The sequence below is a fragment of the Ptychodera flava genome, chromosome 4 (assembly GCF_041260155.1).
Source record: "Ptychodera flava strain L36383 chromosome 4, AS_Pfla_20210202, whole genome shotgun sequence".
NCBI lineage: Eukaryota > Metazoa > Hemichordata > Enteropneusta > Ptychoderidae > Ptychodera > Ptychodera flava.
The window spans coordinates 24,628,859-24,652,915 of NC_091931.1; the positions used below are offsets into that span (position 1 = coordinate 24,628,859).

The 24,057-nt window shown below is 37.5% G+C and overlaps 2 protein-coding genes and 1 long non-coding RNA gene across 3 annotated transcripts in view; all 3 read right to left on the reverse strand.

The window, feature by feature from the left end:
• Nucleotides 1-24,057, reverse strand: part of LOC139131254 (uncharacterized) — a 283,792-nt gene that overhangs the window by 125,688 nt on the left and 134,047 nt on the right. The gene's annotated exons all lie outside the window — the stretch shown is intronic.
• On the reverse strand, nucleotides 7,904-9,501 carry LOC139132177 (low-density lipoprotein receptor-related protein 4-like). Its single transcript, XM_070698568.1, has 4 exons — nucleotides 9,471-9,501; nucleotides 8,796-9,215; nucleotides 8,359-8,478; nucleotides 7,904-8,037 (listed from the first exon to the last, which is right to left on the reverse strand). Exons 1-4 carry the CDS (start codon nucleotides 9,499-9,501, stop codon nucleotides 7,904-7,906), a joined length of 705 nt encoding a protein of 234 aa, XP_070554669.1.
• LOC139130466 (uncharacterized) lies at nucleotides 9,678-11,422 on the reverse strand. Its single transcript, XR_011551866.1, has 3 exons — nucleotides 11,219-11,422; nucleotides 10,538-10,607; nucleotides 9,678-9,883 (listed from the first exon to the last, which is right to left on the reverse strand). It is a non-coding gene; the product is annotated as an uncharacterized lncRNA (long non-coding RNA).

The window sequence follows — 24,057 nt, forward strand, 5'->3', positions numbered from 1 at the left end:
AACTAATTGCTAAGTCAGGGATAGAGTACAAGCTTTAAAAGTGTGCAGACTACTTATCTCAGCTGGGACGGCAAAGCTCCAGTCTCAGAGTTGTAACAGTCAGTCGGATGAATGAACAGTCCTTTGGCTTGCAGGCTTGAAGCTGCACAAAGTCCACAGTATAAATCCAGCGTTGACAGTGAAGGTCTTGAAAAGTCTTGAGAATGACTACTGCTGGAGTTTAGTAACACACAAGAGACACGATCCCAAAAGTCTGACTGGAAGCTGAGCACGTCCCTTTTATAAAGGCATATAAGAACAATCTAGAACTTTTATTGACATGCTAATTACTGTTCTAAAATTATCTCCCTTACACAACTAATCAACTTTCCAGAACATTCCAACATGACTAATTGAATTCAAGGTTGTTAGGTCATCAAGGGCAGTGACCTTGAGAATGTTCTAGACTAATTGAACTCAGGTCATGATGAGTGTGGGGGAAATGACCTACATAACACACCCCCTCTTCAAAAGGAAAATTTTTCAAAAAAAAATTTTCTTTTACAAATGCAATCTTAAAAGTGTGAACAACAATAAGCTCTAAATACGAGAGAGACAGTCTGCAATTAAATTGTCTCTGCCTTTGATATGTCTAATGTCAAGATTAAACTCCTGTAACATTAAACTCCATCTTAGCAATCTCTGATTTTTGCCTTTAAATTTCTGCAGAAAAACAAGAGGGTTGTGATCAATATAAACCACTATTGGCTGATTTGAAGAAGTAACATAAACTTCAAAATGCTGTAAAGCTAATATCAAAGATAAAGACTCTTTTTCAATTGTAGAGTAGTTTCTCTGCGTGAAAAATAGCGAACAGGATGATCTACACCATGACTATCCTCTTGCAATAAAACAGCACCAGCAGCCGTATCACTAGCATCCACAGCTAATTTGAATGGCAAAGTGAAATCTGGTGCAGACAACACTGGAGCACTTTGCAGTATGGCTTTAAGTGTATCAAATGCCTGTTGGCATTGCTCTGACCAAACAACTTTACTTTCTTTTTAAGTAAGTTAGTCAAAGGCTCAGTAATTGTGGGAGAAATTTGGACAGAATTTCTGTAGTATCCAGCCATACCGAGAAAGCACATCAGTTGTCGTTTACAGTTTGGTATGGAAAAACTTGAAATGGCACTGATTTTGGCATCAACAGTTTTACCTCACCCTGTCCTACAGTATGTCTGAGGTAAGTCACCCTCGCCCAACCAAACTCAGATTTGGCAAGGTTGACAGTCAACATTGCTTTACTCAGTCTCTCAAAGAACTTCCGCATGAGCTTGATGTGTTCCTCCCAGGTGTCACTATACAGGATGACGTCGTCAACGTAAGCTGCACACCCGTCTAGCCCGGATATGACGTCGTTGATCTTCCGTTGGAACGTTGCTGGAGAGTTCTTCATTCCGAATGGCATCACCTTGTACTGGAACAATCCGTCTGGTGTAACAAAGGCGGATATTTCACGAGCACGATCCGTCAGAGGGACTTGCCAAAATCCTTCATTAGGTCAAATTTTGTCACATACTTGGCTTTTCCCACTCGGTCGATGCAGTCGTCAATCCTCGGGATTGGGAAAGTGTCTGTCTTTGTTAAAGTGTTGACCTTCCTAAAGTCCGTGCACATACGATAACTGTGATCTGATTTGGGAACAAGTATGCACGGCGAACTCCAGTTACTTTTACTGGGTTCAATAAAGTCATTGTCCAGCAGGTATTTGACTTCTTCCTGGAGATATTTCGCTTTTGTTGGATTCAGTCTGTATGGATGTTGTTTTACAGGCTTACTGTCCCCAACATCAACGTCGTGATAGATGACGTTTGTCCTCGTTGGAACATCTTGAAACAGGAATTTATATTCGTGAAGCAGTTCTTTTACCTGTTGTTGTTGTTCTGGCTTGAGGTGTGCCAACTTTGTAGACTCCAGCTTCTCCAGGATTTCTGAGTTCTGAAGCTTGACCGAGCCCAGCTTTGAGTTTAGAGTATTTTCACTCAAGTCAGTTTCAGTATCACTATCTTCATAATGGTTTGAACTGACTGCACTGACAGGCTGAGTTATAGTAGGATTATCCCTATCCAAATATAGTTAAGCATATTTATGTGACATAGCTGTTTTTGTTTTCTCCCTGTCAGGTGTTATTATGTAATTTAAATCACTCAATTTCTTATCATTAGGTATGGCCCAAAGTAACGAGCATGGAGTGGTTTGCCAGGAACTGGAAGTAGAACAAGAACTTTTTGACCTGGTTCAAACTTCTGTTTTGAGGTGTTTTTATCGTATTTGGTTTTCATTGACTGCTGAGATGACTCAAGATTTTCTCTGGCTAATTCACATGCTTTAGAGAGTTTTGTACGAAAATCTGACACATATTGCAAAATATTCAGACAATCATCATCATCTGATAGGAATTTCTCTTTAACAAGCTTAAGTGGGCCACGGACTGTATGTCCAAATACAAGCTCAAATGGGCTAAAACCAAGAGACTCTTGAATTGACTCTCTAACAGCAAAGAGCAGAAAATGAATTCCTTCATCCCACTGCTTCTCTGTGTCAAAACAGTAGGTCCTAATCATGTTTTTCAAAGTTTGATGAAATCGCTCAAGAGCACCCTGACTTTCTGGATGATAGGCAGATGACCTATACTATTTAATGCCTGGCTGATCTATGACTTGTTGAAAAATTCCAGACGTAAAGTTGGAGCCTTGATCGGACTGGACACATTTAGGGAGGCCAAATAAAGTGAAAAATTTGACTAAAGCTCTCACTATAGTCTTTGTCTTTATGTTTCTCAGTGGTATGGCTTCTGGAAACCGAGTTGATGTACACATAATTGTCAACATGTACTCATTTCCTGATCTTGTTTTTGGTAGGGGCCCAACACAGTCTATTAGTATCCTACTAAATGGTTCTTGAAATGCAGGAATTGGCTGTAAGGGGCCTTTGGAATGGTCTGATTTGGCTTTCCTACCATTTGACATGTGTGACAAGTTTTACAGAAATGTGCTACATCCTGCCTGAGATTAGGCCAATAAAAGTGACTGAGAATTTTATGATAAGTTTTCCTGACTCCTAAGTGACCAGCCCAGGGGGTTTCATGGGCCAGGCGCAATATTTCAGCACGGTAGGGTTTTGAAACCACAATTTGATGTTTTATAGCCCAATCGTCATCAACCAAAACGTCTGGAGGTCTCCATTTACGCATGAGAATACCAGATTTTGTATAATAGGAAACAGAGCTATCTGAAGTTTTACCTTCATCATCTACCTGTCAAACAAAGACAAAATATCTGGGTCTTTGTGTTGTTCTGCAATGAGATTTGATCTAGAAAATGTCTGACTTTGGTCAGCAGAAGTTTTAACTGGAAGTTTCAAATCCTCGAGGGATAACGGAATGATCCGTGTCAAACACCTGACTGAGATAGGTGTCATATAGTCAACGTCTGTGACATTATTTTTTGAGAGTATTTTGATTCTCAGAAGTTTTCTTTGACATGGCTCGAGTAATGGCACATGAAGGAAATAAATCAGGTATCTCTTGTTCAATTGGCTCTGGATCCTGATCTAAACTAGGATTATCAGTCACAAGTGGATTAGTAATGACCTTGTCCCCAGCAAGGTCGTTTCCAAGAAGAAGGTGAATCCCTTCAAAAGGCAAAAAAGGCCTAATACCTAAAGTCACAGGTCCAGAAACAAAGTCCGAAGACAAATAGACATTATGGAGAGGAACAGGAATAAAGTCATTGCAATCTACTCCCTTAATAAGAACTTTAGAACCTGAAAATGACTTTTCAGAAAACGGCAGGGTATCTGCCAACAAAAGAGACTGGGAAGCCCCGGTATCTCTTAAAATTTTGACAGGGATAGCGGAAGAGAAATCACTAGAAAGTGATATAAAACCATCATGAATAAATGGTTCGAAAATACCCATAATGCTATCTTGAGAAGAATTGACCTTGACCTCATTAATTGGGGATGAGAGGGATTTAACCTCAGAAAATGTGTTACACACATTATTAGACTCTAATTGAGTTGATGAAGAAATAAAGCCGGTGGGCTTAGATCCACTTTGACCACTTTGACCTTCACGTTTTCTTTTCAATTTGAAACAATCTGACATCAAATGGCCGTCTTTCTTACAATAATTACAAGAAAGTGTACCGAACTGTTTGTCAGAAGGAGATTGAGACTTGGGATCTGATGAGGTGGGAGTGTTACTTGAATTTTGTGAACTGTTGACATTTGATTTTCTACTGTCCTTTGAGAAATTCTTGGATGAAAAGGAGGAGTTAAATTTACCTGCATTGTTTCTGTATGGAAAGGACTGGGATGGTTTGCTGAGAAATGAAGATTTGTGGGTCAATGAATAATCATCGCCAAACGTGCAGCAACCTCCAATGTATCTGCCTTTTGTTCATTGATAAATGTCTTGATGTCACTCCGGATGCACCTTTTAATTCCTCAATCAAAACAAGCTGTCGTAATTTGTCATAATTCTGACTGACCTTTTCAGAAGAACACCAACTGTCGAACAGTTGTTCTTTTGTTCGAGAAAATTCAACATAAGTCTGATCCTTCACCTTCTCACAATCTCTAAATTTCTGACGGTAAGCTTCAGGCACCAACTCATAGCCCTTGAGAATTAATTCCTTCACAGAATCATAATTGAAGCCTGCTCTACTGACAACTGAATGTAAATTTCTCTGGCTTTACCCACCAAAGCACTCTGCAAAAGCATAGACCAGGACTCCTTAGGCCAATTCAGACTCTGAGCAATTTTCTCAAAATGAAGGAAATATTTATCACATCCTTTTCTTGGAAAGGGGGAACTAACCTGAAATGCTTAGTGATGTCAAACTTGTCTGAAGGGAAGAATTTTCATGACTGCCCAAGCTCTAAACGGTTTATTTCTACCTGTAGTCGCTGTTCTTCTAATCGCAATTCTTTTTCTCTCTGTCTTTCTTCCATTTCTAATCTTTCCTGCCTTTCTTTTTCTTTCTGTCTTTCTTCCATTTGCAATCTTTCCTTTTCCAATGCCTGTCTCTCTCTTTTTCCATTTGTAATTCTTTTTCTTTCATTTGTAATTCTTTTTCTTTTTCTAATGCCAATTTTTTAAGCTCGAAATCTGCCTGTATTTCCAATTCTAATTTTCTAAGTTCAAAGGAAGACTCAGGCTCATAATCATGTAAGACGGATTCCTCAAATTGGCCTAAATTAACTAAATGTTTTGCAATGTGGTACTGTATTCCCGCTTGCGCATAGATCTTTTGACATCTACTTTAAGGAAATTGGCCAGTGCTATGAGGTTGTCTTTTCTAAGGGAATTAAATGTGTCCTGATCAAGGTCATCCATAAATTCGTCTGGCTTGAATTCCGCCATGATTGAATTTCACTGAGTTCACAGTGTACAGTAGTTTTGAAAAGGCTGTCAAAATGTTGTCAAACGGCTCAAAATATTCGTATCCCGGACAAGCCCCCAATTTGTTACGTGCAGAGAAAACGAACAAAAGGGTGAACTCAGCAGTTAACGTTTAAACAAAATTTATTACGAAAATAAAACTAATTGCTAAGTCAGGGATAGAGTACAAGCTTTAAAAGTGTACAGACTACTTATCTCAGCTGGGACGGCAAAGCTCCAGTCTCAGAGTTGTAACAGTCAGTCGGATGAATGAACAGTCCTTTGGCTTGCAGGCTTGAAGCTGCACAAAGTCCACAGTATAAATCCAGCGTTGACAGTGAAGGTCTTGAAAAGTCTTGAGAATGACTACTGCTGGAGTTTAGTAACACACAAGAGACACGATCCCAAAAGTCTGACTGGAAGCTGAGCACGTCCTTTTATAAAGGCATATAAGAACAATCTAGAACTTTTATTGACATGCTAATTACTGTTCTAAAATTATCTCCCTTACACAACTAATCAACTTTCCAGAACATTCCAAACATGACTAATTGAATTCAAGGTTGTTAGGTCATCAAGGGCAGTGACCTTGAGAATGTTCTAGACTAATTGAACTCAGGTCATGATGAGTGTGGGGAAATGACCTACATAACAACAGGTAAATACACAGGCGCATGGTTATGTCACACCTGAGAGTTGACAAAAATTTGTTTAAGTTTAGCCAGGCGTGACTATAAGAAAATATATTGTCAAACGGCATGAAAGTTCTGTGCCTAATTTAACAATTAAAATGTTCCTTACTTTCGTTCCACTGAGACCTCTTAACTTGGTCGCGATAGTTCGCTCAGATAGGTGGTATTTACTTCTAAATGTACAATGGAAAGCTATCTCACAATCATATCAGTTGGCAAAATAGTTCCGCCAACAACAATATTTATTACCCAAGAATAAATCAACAACAACAGCGGGTATTCGCAGATACCCCTGTATTGTACAATGATTGACAACTCGCTAACAACTATAGCAATGACTGACAGTATACATCAAAGAAATTGTTTTCCGTGACGTCACAATTTGCTTGAATAACACTGAAAATATGGTAGCTATGTGCTAGTACGCCTTGTTATCCTACAAGCGTGCGTATCTACTAAACCTGATCGTTACTGTTCCTGACGTACGGTCCGGTAGCGTGCCGTAGCGTTGAAGGTACACAGAAGTTCCATATAGGCCGGTGAGTTCCCATTCGCGCCGAAGCTTCCGGTCTATCCTTTCACTTGTAGCTACGTCACTCGCCCACACCTGCTTGGGCTCGATGGATCGCTCTGTCAGAAATTGTCTCTCTTACCACATATGAATGCTCTCTAAATGTTCTTGAGTCTCACCCATACTAGACGGTGTGATGTTTGAGTCAGTTCCAACGTTCACAACGTCGAAACTGAAAGTTTGAAATTCGACTGTACACAGGTCCCGTCCGGCCCCATACCGTCCTCGAGCTTCTTCTTCTTCTACGTCATGAGACATGTGACATAGTTACGTCATAGCCGGCCAATCATTGGCGCTTGGCGGCTCAAACTTTCTAGGCTAGTGTTCCATTCGCTGGCTACCGCACAAGACCAGCAAAATGTTCTTGAATTCATCGTCTCCATCCGAAGATTTATAGTGTCTACATCTCCAACAATATAACATCGCGTATCCTCCGAACAGTCTGATTATTATTGTGTAAGTGTACTGAGTGCACAAAATACATTCACTCAATCATACGTGTAGAAATTGTCTGACAACATATGAAAGTTACTTTTTCTCTATTAAATAAAAATGAGTGAAATCACACATGTGATAGTTACAACCTCACGTTCAACACTTGCATTGCCCGTCGACCTCGTAGAACCCCACTAATAGCATCTCAATGGAACGTGAATGCAGGAGTAACATGTCTACAATTTTTTTGGACGCCTATTAATTATCCATGTGTAGTTTTCATTAGAATTCAATGTTAAGAAATCGTATGGCATGACATTACCGCAATACTTTTCATCAGATCCATCGTAACAGTCTTCCATAAGATCGCAATACTTTGACTTATCCACACATTGGTTGTTGTCACATTTGAACTGACCCACTGTGCAGTTTGGATACACTGGAAAAAATATATGTAGTTTAATCATGAATTCCATTGCATTGCCCGTCGACCTCGTAGAACCCCACTAATGTCGGCTCAAAGGAACAGGGAATACAGAGTTGTGTATAGTTTACCTAAGCGCTACATGACTACAATTCTTTTGGACAACTTTCTTTAACAATTCCCGAGGTTAAGAAGTGGATCAAGAAATGCCTCTAGTTTTAGATGTTGCGGCAGTGTACAGTGTACAAATGTCATGGAATCTTGTACAAGCTGTCATTATGATGACAAAGAAAATATATATTGATATGTTTTTCGAATGTTATCATTTGTAACAGAACACACACTTAGTGAAAACTACGAAACATTACCACAAGCTTCTTCATCGCTGTTGTCGCCACAGTGATCGATGAAATCACAGTAAAACGTCATCGACACACACTTTCCATTTTCACATTGGAAGGTATTCGTTGGGCAAGCTACCGCCATATCTGCAGAACAAATATGAATTGCCATCAATTACACGATTGTGCATTGACAGTGGAGATTTAGCCGAGCGGTTCTCTCTGTGGCCTCTCCGCTAGGCGACTGATGCCGTATGTTGTGGGTTCGAACCCGATTGAAAACTAGCCGTATATTCAAGTAGCACGTAATAAAGCGCCACCAATTTCAAAGTAATCAGAAAAAATCAGCCAAATTATTTTTTTAACAATTAACTAAAGGTTAAGATGGTGATTCTCTAGTTTCTTCTCACTTCTTGTATATTGAACACGTTTTGTCAACTCAAGTAGAGGAGGTCTATCTTCACTTACTGCATCCTATCTCATCAGAGCCATCAATACAATCTGTGTTTCCATCGCATACATAAACAGGATGAATGCACTCATTGCCTGCACATTCAAACGCCTCGACGCCGCACGTGTGTGTCGTCACTGCAAATAAGTACAAATTACTGCGGAGTTAAATCAAGATAGTCGGCGACCAACGCAGGCACTTAATTTTCAGCCAATTTGCTCTATTAAAAGACATTACATGATTACAACTGAGAAAAATATAAACACATATGCGCTACATTTTATAAAGGAAAATGTTGTAAAGATGAAAAAAAGTTAGTTTCTCGTATTTCATTTACAAACGATGCGATTTCAATGAAAAGCAACTTAAACGAGTCTTTCACACAATCTGCCGTGTTTACAAATACTTATGACTTTCATGAGTACGTAAATGGAACAAAGAAAGCAACGGTTACCTGATGCCTGTGTCATACACAACTCTAATGCAATTTCTTCATCACAATCCATTAATCCAACTGTCCAATCAGATACATCCATGCCAAGACATGCTCTGGAATTGTCGACGTCAGCGATTTGCTTATCTTTGTTGACACCGATGTAACATCCAGTCTTGTTGTCTGCGGCGGTTGCACAGTCACCTCCGATCAGTTCGATGACATCATCGTTTACCGCGATATCTTTAACAAGCAGTATATACCCAGTTACGTTTATAGACCAGACGTGGCTGAGATAGTAGGATACAGTCAGTAGTTCTTGTCGGTTTATTTCCTTAAAACCGGTGTTGAGATTTGAGCACTGTTCCTCTGCTCTATTGTTTCTTTGTTCTGGTTTGAAACAAATGTTTTCGTGTCTTCCCCAAGAAGAATCTTTACAAGCTGTGAAAAATTCATCACAAACATTTAATGAACATATACGTGCATGTATTTACATTCATACGGAGTATCGACGATGGGTTATGTCATCTTTGATTGTAGTCCTGCCATTAATGTCATGTAACAGAGTTTTGTATGACACCCGCATTATAAAATATTCTGGTAATATGTCGTTCATTTAAGAGTCTTATATCATTCAAAAAATTCTTGCATTGTTTTGCTAAGAAATCTTCAATTTCTAACAACGAAATGAATTACTTTTTGATGCATTGCAAACAGTTACTATCATGGTTGAAAGTTGCGGATAGGCACATAAGCAAACGAAAAATGATAATTCAAAATTGCGATTAGATAAATGTAGGCATATCAAGTGACCATTTTATGTTGGAAACATTTTAAATGCATACAATTATTACAACGAAAACCACGGTTATCAAAAGTAAGAAAATTAATACTTGCCGTAGTGAGATACACCGACATACGAGTCACCTTCTGGTTCTGCGGAAACCGCAGCGGGTTTCTTACAAATAAACTGTTTAATTGTATTTAAAACACACGGAACATCATGCCACTGATCGGTGCGATGGAAATCAGCCATATCAATTATAGAACACGCTTCAAATCTAGCGCCATCCGGTTGGTTGTAATCGTCATCATATCTGGCCTTTGCCCTATCAAACAAACAAACAGTTAAATGCTCTTAATAACGGAATCGCTTGTGATGACTTTCAGGATAGTTTCACTAAACGTGTTGTAGTTTCTACTTTTTGCGTTGGTGGTTATTACTGCCGTTACGATATTCGAAATTGAAATGGCCTCATGCCTGTGTTATGTCTATGATGGAAAATAAAATTCCTGATTTTAACATAGCTTTGCCAATGGAAATTTTGTTTAGACGACAAGCTTCAACATGAGCCCATATAAGCGGTAGGCCAAATTGGTGTTGTCAAAGTTTGAGAGTCCAAATATCTGTCTCTGAACCGCATTTTATCTTTTAATATTTCAAATCTACAGAAATGTAAGACGAATAATAGATTCAAAGAACCTTGTTAAATTAACCCATTTCACTTTGAATCATTTTGAAATGGATGGCTCTAAATTATTAATTATGATTTTTTATCAGGTTCAGTGTTTCATGCTTTCTACTCGAGACAGTAGGAACCCGAGACCACGGCAATTGTCAGAGGCTCGGCAGGAGATACGCGTTGGGCCCCGCCGTGGGCGACGCTGCGTTTGGGAGAGGCGGGTCCTCCAATTTGGACTTAAGAACTTGGACAAGGTATGATTATCAATTGAAGATAGCAAGGTACTGCAAATGTACATACCAGTCGGAATAACTCATTGGATTTCCATCTGTCCATCGATATCTACCACTTTGGACTACATCAGACAAACCTAAACAGCCAATAAAATACTCTGAAATACACTCAAGAATGTCATGCTTCCAGCATACGAAATCGAGGTTTAGAAAACAAAAATAAATAGCGCATAATGTACCAAGGTGCCGTTTACTTGTAACTCCGGGAATTTCAAAATGAACCCCAACAAGTTTGAGGGTCTTAATATGTGTCTCCAAGTTGCATACTACCTACAAAAAGGTGTATCATTCAGTGGTGAGAAACACATGGCATAATTTTCATAATTTGATCTGCCTGCTTCACATAGGTTAATATCATACTTTTATTGCACTTTATTGCAATTATGGTTGATGTTACATTTATGGAGGTTATTACTTTTATGGAGGTTATTACATTTATGGAGGTTACACATACTAGCTAAAATAAGGTGTAGCATCTTGAGAAGAGTGGCTGTCTGGTGCATAAGTTGGCCACTCAAGAATTCTACCAATTTTCTATTTGAAGAATTTAACCTATATCTTCAACCTATCCTTTGATAGTGTACTTAATGGCAGAAAGGAATTTCACGGTGCCAGAATTACTGAAAATAATCTATGGATTAAAAGATCTTATATGTGCCTGCAAACTCAATAATCGGTTAATTCTTACCTATGTAAGTTTTGCTGTCGCCATGTAACCAAACCCTGGACAGTGAATAGATAATAAAGTTCGACTCTTCGCGGTTCAGAATGCTGACCAGATTGGCGCCAACTTGGCGACATTTACTTTCGGCTTGGTTCCATGTCAGTCCAGTCTCCTCCCGACTGAGCCTGTAGCAGTCTTTTCCAAACTGAATCCAACGGTTTTCACACTCGTAGTCTAAAATACAACAAACGGTTTTCCACCAATCTTGATACAGAGGACAAACTGACATATGTGGAGACTATGACATAGAGAATGAGCCATGGAACAGAACAATTTGTTTACAATGTGCAATATCATATTTAGGTAGTATGGGCCACAAAAGTGAAAGACAAACTTTTGCTCAAACTTTCCTCAACAATTTTCTTCTTTCATTTCAGCAATATATGCAGGATGCAACTGTTAGCACCAGATAACAAACTGCCTTGAATCTACCGATATTTGAAATTCAAAATGGCTGCCATCTTTTAATAAATATACCAATCAACCCCTAATATTTGGATTTTCTCAGATATAAGACGGTGAAAACGTTATTCACTCACAGATCTTAAGAAATGAGCTAATGCAAATGGTAGATCAGAAGAAAAATGTTGCGAAAATATCGAGAGTCCGAATATCTGCCCCAAAGGTGAATTCTACCTTGAAATGAATCGTAGTCTGTCTGCACTTTAATACAGTCAGCAACTATTATTTAGGGGATTACACATAAGTAGGATGTATTTATATGTTGATCAATAGGCATTTCGACATAATTATGGGAGTAGAGCTAGGATTGTGTAGTTTACAAACAGAGGAAAAGTAATGGAAAAAAAAGTCAAAAACTTGCAACTAATGGAGTTGTATCGAAATAATGAGACAAACAGGTTGATGACAGTACTCTGTGACATCAGTGAGAAATTACTTAACTTACACTACTTGCTTTTTCAAACTAGAGTTTTGTTTTAAAGTTTGAGAGAGAGAGGAGAGAGAGAGAGAGAGAGAGAGAGAGAGTTTTTTGTTTTTTCACAAAATCTTTAATATTTACAATAAAATATGAAGTCAATTTTTCTCAAATCAGGTTACATACTAGTTTTTAAGGTAGATATAAATGTATATACAAGTGAAATTGTCAATATGCGCTGAGGATTCTGGGTTTGCAGTTCTATTTTCCATTCTTAAATTGAGGAACAGTATCTAGAGCAATGTTCATATCTTAAGAGACAGTTCATTGTCAGTGTTCACTTCACAGATTTCATTGTCGTTACACCAAATGTTCTTAAAATTTTCAATGTTTCCATTCATTTTATAGTAGTTGAAATCTACGATGATTCTGCTGCGAACACGTCGTTTAAACATACTAAGTGGTCGTGGCACTTCGTCCAATCGGCAGTATATAGTTGAAACTTTTGCTGTGACCATAAGATAGTTACAAAGCTGATGTAGGTGGCGATGAACTGTTTGTCCTTTCGGCATTCCGATGACGTACCAGGTCAAAGGTATTATATCAGTGTTCAGTATTTTCTGTATTTATTGGTTCAAGTACTTATGTAACGGTTGTATTGCTGGATAGTCAAGTATAAGGTGAAAAAGTGTCTCCCTTTCTCCACAGTGTTTACAATTGGCACTGTCGCTCAGGTTACTCAAACACAGATAACGACCAGTTGCCCAGCAGCCATGGATCGCTCTCCAACTCTATTTAAATATTTCTGGCAGTAAAGCTTTTGATAAATAAACTGTAAATCTCTTTTCTGCAGAACTTACTAAATGAGATAGAATCAACATTAATATCTGATATTGAAATATTAAAATGAATGAGTGTTCTTTCACCTATATCGTTACCGTTCCCTGCAAAATAATGATCCAGTTGAGTTTTCCATTTATGTGGTATAGTGTTCCAGATCAACTGAATTGCTCTCTCCAAAATTATTATTGAATAGATAAGCACATTTCTCTGTATTTCATGCGGACTTTTCTTCCGTTTTCACCTAAATCCATAAGGTCACCTATGGTTACAATATTACCTTCTACAAAATGTTTCAAATAGAGAGGCATTGTTGTACAGGGTGCAGAATCAGTGGGTTATAGAACAAGGGTTCTGACTGAATGTTTTTTAACATTGCTGTGATCACTAGAACACTGTGCATCAAGTAAATTCCAGGTTTTTATCAATTGTTGATAGAAAGAGGGAATGTTGACATCGCTGTTTACTGTCGGCGGTATATTAAGAGCAAAAATATTAATTCCATAATTGAGATCAGCAATCTTGCTTAGGAAGTAATTTGCATACTGATACAGGGTGTAATCTGAATTGTCATACAATAGTTTACGTACGTACATCATTCGGAACTTGATTTTGGATTGAACATGGATAAGAGCTTGACCTCCCTCATCAACCGGTAAGTACAATATTTCGTGAGGGAGCCAATGCTTTCCTTGCCAAAAGAAATTCACAAAGAGTATTTGAATATTAATGACTAGGCTATCTGGAGGTATTAAACATATCATCTTATGCCATAGTTTAGAAGCTGCCAATTGATTGATTATCAGAGCTCTTCCCCGATAGGAGATAGCCTTTGCAAATGGTTTTTACTTTTTAAGAGTCCGTTCAACTGATTCTAATAGACCTTCCCAGTTTTTAGCAGTGTAGTTCACATTATTACCCAGGTAAACACCTAGAAATTTCAAGCCCTCATTATTCCAAGCAAGGCTGAGAGGAGAATCATGTCTTTCACGCCAAATTCCAGCCCATACACCCTTTGATTTCTGAAAGTTAATTTCGCATTTGAAGCCCCTTCATACACCTTTAGCCAATATGAAAGACCTTCAAAGTCACGATTGTGAGTGACAAAAATATTAATGTCATCGGCGTACCCAGAGAGTGTCTTTTTCCTCGACTCAGAACCAGGCACTGTAAATCCCTGTAGACTACCACTTGTCCGCAGTTTATGTAAGAGAGGTTCAATGCACGGAGTGTATAATTGCCCTGGCAGGGCACATCCGTGACGGATACCACGACCGAAAGCAAAAGGTGCTGTAAGATCGTGATTCACCTTTAAAATACTTTCAGTATAGATAAGCTGAATACAATGTATAAAACTTTCGCCGAAACCAAAAGCTTGAAGAGTGTCAAAAAGATAACCGTGATGAACTCTAGCAAAGGCTTTTTCTTGATCGAGAGACACAATAGCGAGAGGCTTTTGCTGTTCATTTGCATGGAAAAGAGTGTCACGAATACAGTGAATATCATTAACAATTGATCTACCGGGAATGCAGTAAGTCTGATCTTCATGAATGATCTCAAAAGGGCAAATTTCAGTCTCAGGGAAAGAGTCTTGGTGAAGACCTTATAGTCGACACACTCAGGGAAAGAGTCTTGGTGAAGACCTTATAGTCGACACACAGAAGTGAAACGGGTCGCAAGTTTTTGAGAAAACCGTTATCTCCAGTCCTTGGCAAGAGTGTGACCAATGCTCTACGACAAGACAGTGATAAACATCCACTTTGAATTGAATTGAGGAACACTTCATATACATCTCGTCCCATCACGTTCCAGAAACATTTATAGAATTCCGACGGAATCTCGTCGATTCAGGTGATTTATTGTTACGAAGTAAGCCCACAGCTTTAGTCACAGGCTACCCAGACATAATGAATAAGCTTATTATTGAGTTTTTCTCACTGTTTTCTCTATCAGTTCCTCTCCTTTTCTTCATTACAGTCCCTCTATGGATATAGGGACTGTTTCTTCATGCTCTGAATGATCGGAGTAAATAAAATAAACGGTTATGTAATCTAACCTAGCCTCTTATAAACCCTTTATTCATTTTACACCCATTACAAGGACGTTTATCTCTCATATACACATCTTGTAATTAATTAGTCAACACCATGGACTTATCAAGAGTTGGTCAACATTGCAAAGATAGAGAGTACATGAAAAAGGAGTTTTTAGTAACCATTCCTATCTTTCGCGATGTTGACCAACCCGTAAAATCCCTGATAAGTCCACGGGTTAGCATAATTAGTTGTGTTGACTAATTAATTGCAAGATGTGTATATGAGAGATAAACGTCCTTGTAATGTATGTAAAATGAATAAAGGGTTATGAGGCTAGGTTAGATTGTATAACCGTTTTATTTTATTTACTCTGATCAGTCAGAGCATGAAGACACAGTCCCTATATCCATAGAGGGACTATGATGAAGAAAAGGAGAGGACTGATAGAGAAAACAGTGAGAAAAACTCAATAATGAGCTTATTTATACTGTCTGGGTGGCCTGTGCTTTAGTGAACTCATTAAAGGTAAATGGCTGATCAAGAGCTTGTTTGGTCTCATCTGAGAGTTTTGGGACATCTGTCAAAATTTCATTGAGGCAATCTAAGTTATTTTATTAGGGGTATACAGTGATTTGTAAAAGTCTCTTGCTGTAGAACGAATAATCACTGGGTCTTCAGTAATGGTGTTATTAATTTTTAAGTGGGTCATCATTTTTTGTGAGCTTTTTCGTGTTTCTAGATCAAAGAAGTAGGTAGCGTGTAGACATCACTTTCATTGATGAATTGAAATTTAGAGCGAAACCAGGCTCCTCTGGCTTCTGTTTTGAGAAATTCATTGATCTGGGCCTTTTTCTGTTCATATTCCGCATAGTTAATATTATTTGAAGAGATGTCACTTTCCAGATTCGAAAGATCATTGATTAGTCTTCTTTTTGCTGCAAGCTCGCTTTTGCGACGACCAATGCTATATTGTTGTGATAGCGATTTGATTTGTACTTTAGCTACGTCCCACCATTGCTGAATAGAATCATAATCTGATTTCTTTGTTTTCCAGTCTTGCCAGAAATCAGTGATAAGGGTTTTGTAAACCTCGTCATCTAGAAGAGAGGTATTTAAAGCCCAGCAGGCACTTTTAGTTTTGATTTGTTTTTGAGTGATACGCATTTGAACAATACAATGATCGGAAAAAGTAACAGGGATGATCATCGCGAGTTGAACTCTGTTGGTAATGTGTTTACTGACATAGAGACGATCAATTCGCGCATGTGCATTGTGTCCATGCCATGAATAACAACTGCTTGAGGGATGAAGCTGTCGCCAGGTATCAACTAATTTGAACCTTTTAATAATATTTTGGAGGAACTTTGAGGACTCTGGATGTGGTTCTCTCCTGTATCACCCCTATTTGTAACAATCAACCCTATTTGTAACAAAATTTATTTTTCAAAAAAACTTTGCCGTATATGTTGAAATATTAATAAAATATGCATATTTGTATGTTTGAGGGCAACTTTCTTTTTTTTTCCTTGTCAAAACTCATTTTTCCGAAACTGCTTTTGTTACAAATTGGGTTGATTGTTACAAATAGGGGTGACATATGTCAACCCTATTTGTAACAATAAACCCTATTTGTAACAAAACCTAAATTTCAAAGAACTTGGCCGTATTTGTTGAAATCTTGATGAAATATGCATATTAGTATGTTTTGGGGCAATTTTCTTTGTTTTCCTTGTTGAAACTCATTTTCTCGAAAATGCTCGTGAGATTAAATTTCGTTGTGCAGGTTCCTAGGGATAAGAGCCCTACTCGTAAGATATAATCAAGTCGTGCAGATACATGCCCAAGGTTGTTTCGGGCAATTTTCACCATTTTCGGTCAAAAATGTTAAAAATCTTGTTTTCTGACCGAAATCATACTAAACCTATATGGGGTTAACTTTTGTTACAAATAGGGTTGATTGTTACAAATAGGGTTGACGTGTAACAATCAACCCTATTTGTAACAAAATTTAACCAACTTCAAACAAAACCTAATTTTCTACAAAACTTGGCCGTATTGATGAAATCTTGATGAAATGTACATATTAGTATGTTTTGGGCAATTTTAATTTTTTCCTTGTCGAAACTCATTTTTTCCGAAAATGCTCGTTAGATTAACTTTCGTTGCGAAGGTTGCCTAGTATAAGAGGCCTACTCGTAAGATATAATCGAGTTGTGCAGATAGGTTTGTTTCGGGGCAATTTTCACAAATTTCGGTCAAAAATGTTAAAAATCTTGTTTTCTGACCGAAATCATACTAAACCTATATTGGGTTAACTTTTGTTACAAATTGGGTTGATTGTTACAAATAGGGTTGACGTGTCAACCCTATTTGTAACAATCAACCCTATTTGTAACAATCAACCCTATTTGTAACAAAATTTAACCAACTTGAAACAAAACCTAATTTTCTACAAAACTTGGCCGTATTTGATGAAATCTTGATGAAATATACATATTAGTATGTTTTGGGGCAATTTTTATTTTTTCCTTGTCGAAACTTTTTTTTTCCGAAAATGCTCGTTAGATTAACTTTCGTTGTGCAGGTTGCCTAGTATAAGAGGCCTACTCGTAAGATATAATCGAGTTGTGCAGATACATGCCAAAGGTTTTTTCGGGGCAATTTTCCCCAATTTTGGTCGAAAATGTTAAAAATCTTGTTTTCTGACCGAAATCATACTAAACCTATATTGGGTTAATTTTTGTTACAAATTGGGTTGATTGTTACAAATAGGGTTGACATGTCAACCCTATTGTAACAATCAACCCTATTTGTACAATCAACCCTATTTGTAACAAAATTTACCAACTTGAAACAAAACTAATTTCTAATAAACTTGGCCATATTGTTGAAATCTTGATGAAATATACATATTAGTATGTTTTGGGGCAATTTTTATTTTTTCCTTGTCGAACTTATTTTTTTTCCGAAACGCTCGTTAGATTAACTGTCGTTGTGCAGGTTGCCTAGTTAAGAGGCCTACTCGTAAGATATAATCGAGTTGTGCAGATACATGCCAAAGGTTTTTTCGGGGCAATTTTCCCCAATTTTGGTCGAAAATGTTAAAAATCTTGTTTTCTAACCGAAATCATACTAAACCTATATGGGGTTAACTTTTGTTACAAATTGGGTTGATTGTTACAAATAGGGTTGACGTGTCAACCCTATTTGTAACAATCAACCCTATTTGTAACAATCAACCCTATTTGTATCAAAACTTAACCAACTTGAAACAAAACCTAATTTTCAAAAAACTTGGCCGTATTTGATGAAATCTTGATGACATATACATATTAGTATGTTTTGGGGCAATTTTTTCCGAAAATGCTCGTTAGATTAACTGTCGTTGTGCAGGTTGCCTAGTATAAGAGGCCTACTCGTAAGATATAATCGAGTTGTGCAGATACATGCCAAAGGTTTGTTTCGGGGCAATTTTCACCATTTTCGGTCAAAATGTTAAAAATCTTGTTGTCAGAAAACAAGATTTTTAACATTTTTGACCGAAATTGGTGAAAATTGCCCCGAACAAACCTATCTGCATAACTCGATTATATCTTACGAGTAGGCCTCTTAGGCCAAAAAAAAAATGTGTGTTTCCGGTAACCCGACCTACCCTAGTTCAAACCCCCCGACCCTAAACTTTTTTTGGACCTTGAAAACAAATCCCGCGGGATTGGCTGGGAAAAGTTTTAAATCACGCGTGATTTCATGGCGTCATTAAACAACAATAGCGACTGCTTGTGCAAGCGTGTTTTCCGTAACATGTGAGAAGTGCGATCACGTTCTAAAAAAAAATGTAAATGTGTGAAAGAGGCTCCCCACCTAACTATCCAAATGTTTTTGTGTCGAGTTTGTGTTTGATTCGTTTCAAAAATGTGTTCCTACATTCTTATCCGATTGTTTGTGTTAATGAAAATGTTTGTTTCGCCTCGGATATTTGTAGGGAAGTTTGGATTAGTGTGTACGGTAATGTTTTGTTTGTGTGGGGAAAGCTTATGGCGAGACGAAGCCGGATCTATGGTGTTACAAAGTTGATAGAGTGGCCCTTTGACGCTTGCGTTTCGAAACCCGAGTGTGGTTTCTCATCAGTCGCAATGTAGATTCTTTCCTTAGTTTGTGTTTGTGAAAATTTATTTTAATGTATTTTGGTGGTCTTACTCTTCCAATAGCGAGGCAAGAATATCAATGTTTGGGTCTCGTTGTGAGTCCGTTTGTGGTCTGGTTTGTTTTTTTTTTGTTTCTTTACTTCTGTAAATTTTGTTTTGACTAGTGTGTCTTTTAGGTTTTTGTTTCTCTTGTAAGCAATGATTGGTGATTCTGGGAATAGATTCCTTAGTGTTGAGTCCTTCTCCAGTTCAGCCCAATGTTTCAAAAGATTGTTTGTATGTAAGGGCTGTATGTTGTACTGAAGATAAATTTGTTGCTTCTTTACGTGTATTTGTACAGTTTGTTAGTGTATTACGAATACTGTGGTTTATTTTTACTGTTCTTTTCGTGATTTCATTGTCTTTGTATTCTTGTTGAGTAGTTTGTTTCTAAAGAAAGCGACTTTTTTAGTAAAGTCGTCATTGTTGTTACAAGTGCGAGCGTATCTAAGGATTTCACCTTTGATAAAGCCATTAAATGTTGCTGTCGGGTGACACGATTCTCTATGTAGAAATTGGAATGTGTCTGTTGGTTTAGTATGTGTTTTGATGTCGAGGATATTTTCTTTGTGGTATCTTGCACCTTTGAAAACTACTACATCTAGGAATTCAATTTCTTGTGTTGAGTTTTCGTATGAAAACTTAAACGTTGGGTGCATTGTGTTGATTTTTTGAATGAAATTAGTGAGTTCGGTTTGTGTTCCCAGAAAGATTGCAAAGACATCATCTCTGAATCTTTTCCAGGAGTGAATGTTTCCGTGGGTGGTTTTTTGATGCCGTAATTTGTTTGAAGCGAGGTTGTCACTGACTAGCCGAATCGCTTCGTCGTGAATTGTGTTTGTGTACATCGACACCACGTCGAGTGTTACAAGAAATACATGTTGGGGGACATTGTTTTTTTCTATTTCTTGTATGAAGTTTGTTGTGTCTTTTATATATGACGGTTGTTGCTGGACCAGTGGTTTTATGAAGTAATCCAGGAATTCCGAAATTCTGTTAGTGGGACTGGAGCAGCCACTAATTATTGGTCTCCCTGCAAGCGTTGAGTTTTCAGGCGGCGGTTAGTGAATTTTAGGCAATAAGTACCACTGCGGGGTACGGATTTTTATGTTTTTTGGATCGAGATACTTATAAGTATCATGGTCGATGTGTTTGTTCTCGTACATTTTGTTTAATAGTTCGTGTACTTTGTTTACTGTTTGTTCTGTGTTTTCACTTTCTAGTTGTGTATAATACTGAGTGTTGCTTAATTGTCTTTCGCATTCGTGTATGTAATCTTTTGTGTTGACAATGATGATGCCTCGCCCCTGGTCGAACGGTATTAAAATTTTCCCATTTTCTTTTTTGCAGAGAAAAAAAAATTACCAAAAAAAATTTTTTTCCTACCTACCTACCCTATTTCTGAAGAGCATGTTACAGGAAACACACAATTTTATTTTTTTGGCCTTATACTAGGCAACCTGCACAACGAAAGTTAATCTAACGAGCATTTTCGGGAAAAATGAGTTTCGACAAGGAAAAAATAAAAATTGCCCCAAAACATACTAATATGTATATTTCATCAAGATTTCATCAAATACGGCCAAGTTTTGTAGAAAATTAGGTTTTGTTTCAAGTTGGTTAAATTTTGTTACAAATAGGGTTGGTTGTTACAAATAGGGTTGACACGTCAACCCTATTTGTAACAATCAACCCAATTTGTAACAAAAGTTAACCCAATATAGGTTTAGTATGATTTCGGTCAGAAAACAAGATTTTTAACATTTTTGACCGAAATTGGGGAAAATTGCCCCGAAACACACAACGAAAGTTACTCTAACGAGCAATATCGGGAAAAATGAGTTTCGACAAGGAAAAAATAAAAATTGCCCCAAAACATACTAATATGTATATTTCATCAAGATTTCATCAAATATGGCCAAGTTTTGTAGAAAATTAGGTTTTGTTTCAAGTTGGTTAAATTTTGTTACAAATAGGGTTGATTGTTACAAATAGGGTTGACACGTAACAATCAACCCAATTTGTAACAAAAGTTAACCCAATATAGGTTTAGTATGATTTCGGTCAGAAAACAAGATTTTTAACATTTTTGACCGAAATTGGTGAAAATTGCCCCGAAACAAACCTATCTGCACAACTCGATTATATCTTACGAGTAGGCCTCTTATACTAGGCAACCTGCACAACGAAAGTTAATCTAACGAGCATTTTCGGGAAAAATGAGTTTCGACAAGGAAAAAATAAAAATTGCCCCAAAACATACTAATATGTATATTTCATCAAGATTTCATCAAATACGGCCAAGTTTTGTAGAAAATTAGGTTTTGTTTCAAGTTGGTTAAATTTTGTTACAAATAGGGTTGATTGTTACAAATCGGGTTGACACGTAACAATCAACCCAATTTTTAACAAAAGTTAACCAAATATAGGTTTAGTATGATTTCGGTCAGAAAACAAGATTTTTAACATTTTCGACCGAAAATGGGGAAAATTGCGCCCCGAAAAAAACTTTGGCATGTATCTGCACAACTCGATTATATCTTACGAGTAGGCCTCTTATACTAGGCAATCTGCACAACGAAAGTTAATCTAACGAGCATTTTCGGAAAAATTGAGTTGCGACAAGGAAAAATAAAAATTGTCCCAAAACATATTAATATGTATATTTCATCAAGATTTCATCAATACGGCCAAGTATTGTAGAAAATTAGGTTTTGTTTGAAGTTGGTTAAATTTTGTTACAAATAGGGTTGATTGGTACAAATAGGATTGACACGTCAACCCTATTTGTAACAATCAACCCAATTTGTAACAAAAGTGAACGCCATATAGGTTTAGTATGATTTCGGTCAGAAAACAGATCTTTAACATTTTCGACCGAAATTGGGAAAAATTGTCCCTAAAAAATCTTTGGCATGTATCTGCACAACTCGATTATATCTTACGAGTAGGCCTCTTATATTAGGCAACCTGCACAACGAAAGTTAATCTAACGAGCATTTTCGGAAAAAAATAAGTTTCGACAAGGAAAAAAAAATTGCCCCAAAACATACTAATATGTATATTTCATCAAGATTTGATCAAATACGGCCGTCTTTTAGAAAATTAGGTTTTGTTTCAAGTTGGTTAAATTTTGTTACAAATAGGGTTGATTGTTACAAATAGGGTTGATTGTTACAAATAGGGTTGACACATGTCACCCCTATTTGTAACAATCAACCCTATTTGTAACAAAAGCAGTTTCGGAAAAATGAGTTTTGACACGGAAAAAAAAAGAAAATTGCCCTCAAACATACAAATATGCATATTTTATAATATTTCAACATATACGGCAAAGTTTTTTTGAAAAATAAATTTTGTTACAAATAGGGTTGATTGTTACAAATAGGGGTGATACACTCTCCGACTGTGTCTGTCTATTTTGGCATCTACTGTGCAGCTAAAATCACCACCTAAAACGATGGGATCTGAGTAAGATTGAATTCGATTTAGGAGATCTTTTAGTTTTTGGAAGGTAACGAGACGTGATTGGCCATCATTCGGTGCGTATAGGTAAATAAAGTGGTACTGGTGATAGTTGATTTTTGCGTGAACATGAATAAGCCGACTGGGTATGACGTCATCCTTTTGTAACACATCAACCTGTGTGTTTTGGATGGAATAATATTGCAACTCCTCCAGGGAAGTGCTAAGGTGTGAAATTCAATGTTTCCCCGCCATAAAACTCTCCATAAAGGTTCATCATTTATGTGGTGTGTGTTTCCTAAAGGAACATACAATCACTGTCGTATTAAGACTTCAGTGATTCAAGAATGGTGTAGCGTTTCAAAGCATCTCTACAACCACGAGTATTACATGAGAGAATTGATAGACAAGCCAGAATTAATGGCAACAAGAGTTGTAAAATGATGAACTTCATCATTATGGAAGGAGGTTGAGAAAACACGTCAAAACATAGGTGCCAGTCCGTTTTTTCTCATATCATTCCTCACGTGCACCTTTTTCATTAATTTGCCAATTCTTTGTTTAAGTGGTCTATCTGTCGAAGATGCCTTATATGCGTTTGACAGAGCTTCAAGTAGATCATTTTGATTCGGACAGAATTCCCGGCATCTCTCAAAATAGTTTTTAAGGGATTTAATATTTTCGAGAAATAGCATGAGTTTTTCTTGTGTCGGTACGATATGACATTGAGACAAGGGTTGTTGATCACTGTTTATATCTTCTTCCTGGGAAGAATTTACACTCTCGTCATCTGATTCACTGTCAGAGCCGTCCGCATTGAGTGTACTGAGAACATGAAACTGACTGGAGTCAGGAACAACATTTGCATCTATTGAAAGTGTCTCATCAGCAGCCTCATTGTTATTATCATGTATTTTTGCTTTGATCTTACGCATAGGAGATTGCAATTTTTCAGAAGTTTTTTTTTGTGATCGTTTGAAGTTCTGAAGACTCGTCTTCCGAGTCAACAGCCTGATATTTATTTCGATTGCCAGCAGATTCGTCTTCATCCATGTCGTCATCCACATTGTCTATTGACCGTTTTATTGCTCTGTGGATTGTGTTGCCATTGCGACATCTGTTTCAAACATTCGGTCGTCAGACAGTACATCGGTCTCATTTGCATTGTGTGCAACTGATGAATTATTATCCGAGGGTAGTCTGGTTCCCTGACCCATTTCCCCGGTAGAAGGCGTGGGGAAATATAGGGTCAGGTACCGGCTAATGTAAACATGGACGCTATTGGCTTAAAATAAAACAAGCTGTGATTGGATGAAAGTATACACTTGTAACTTTTTCTCATCTTTCTTGGGTTTCAGACTTTCAGGCTCACTTGACACCAACTTCTTGTTTGTACCACAA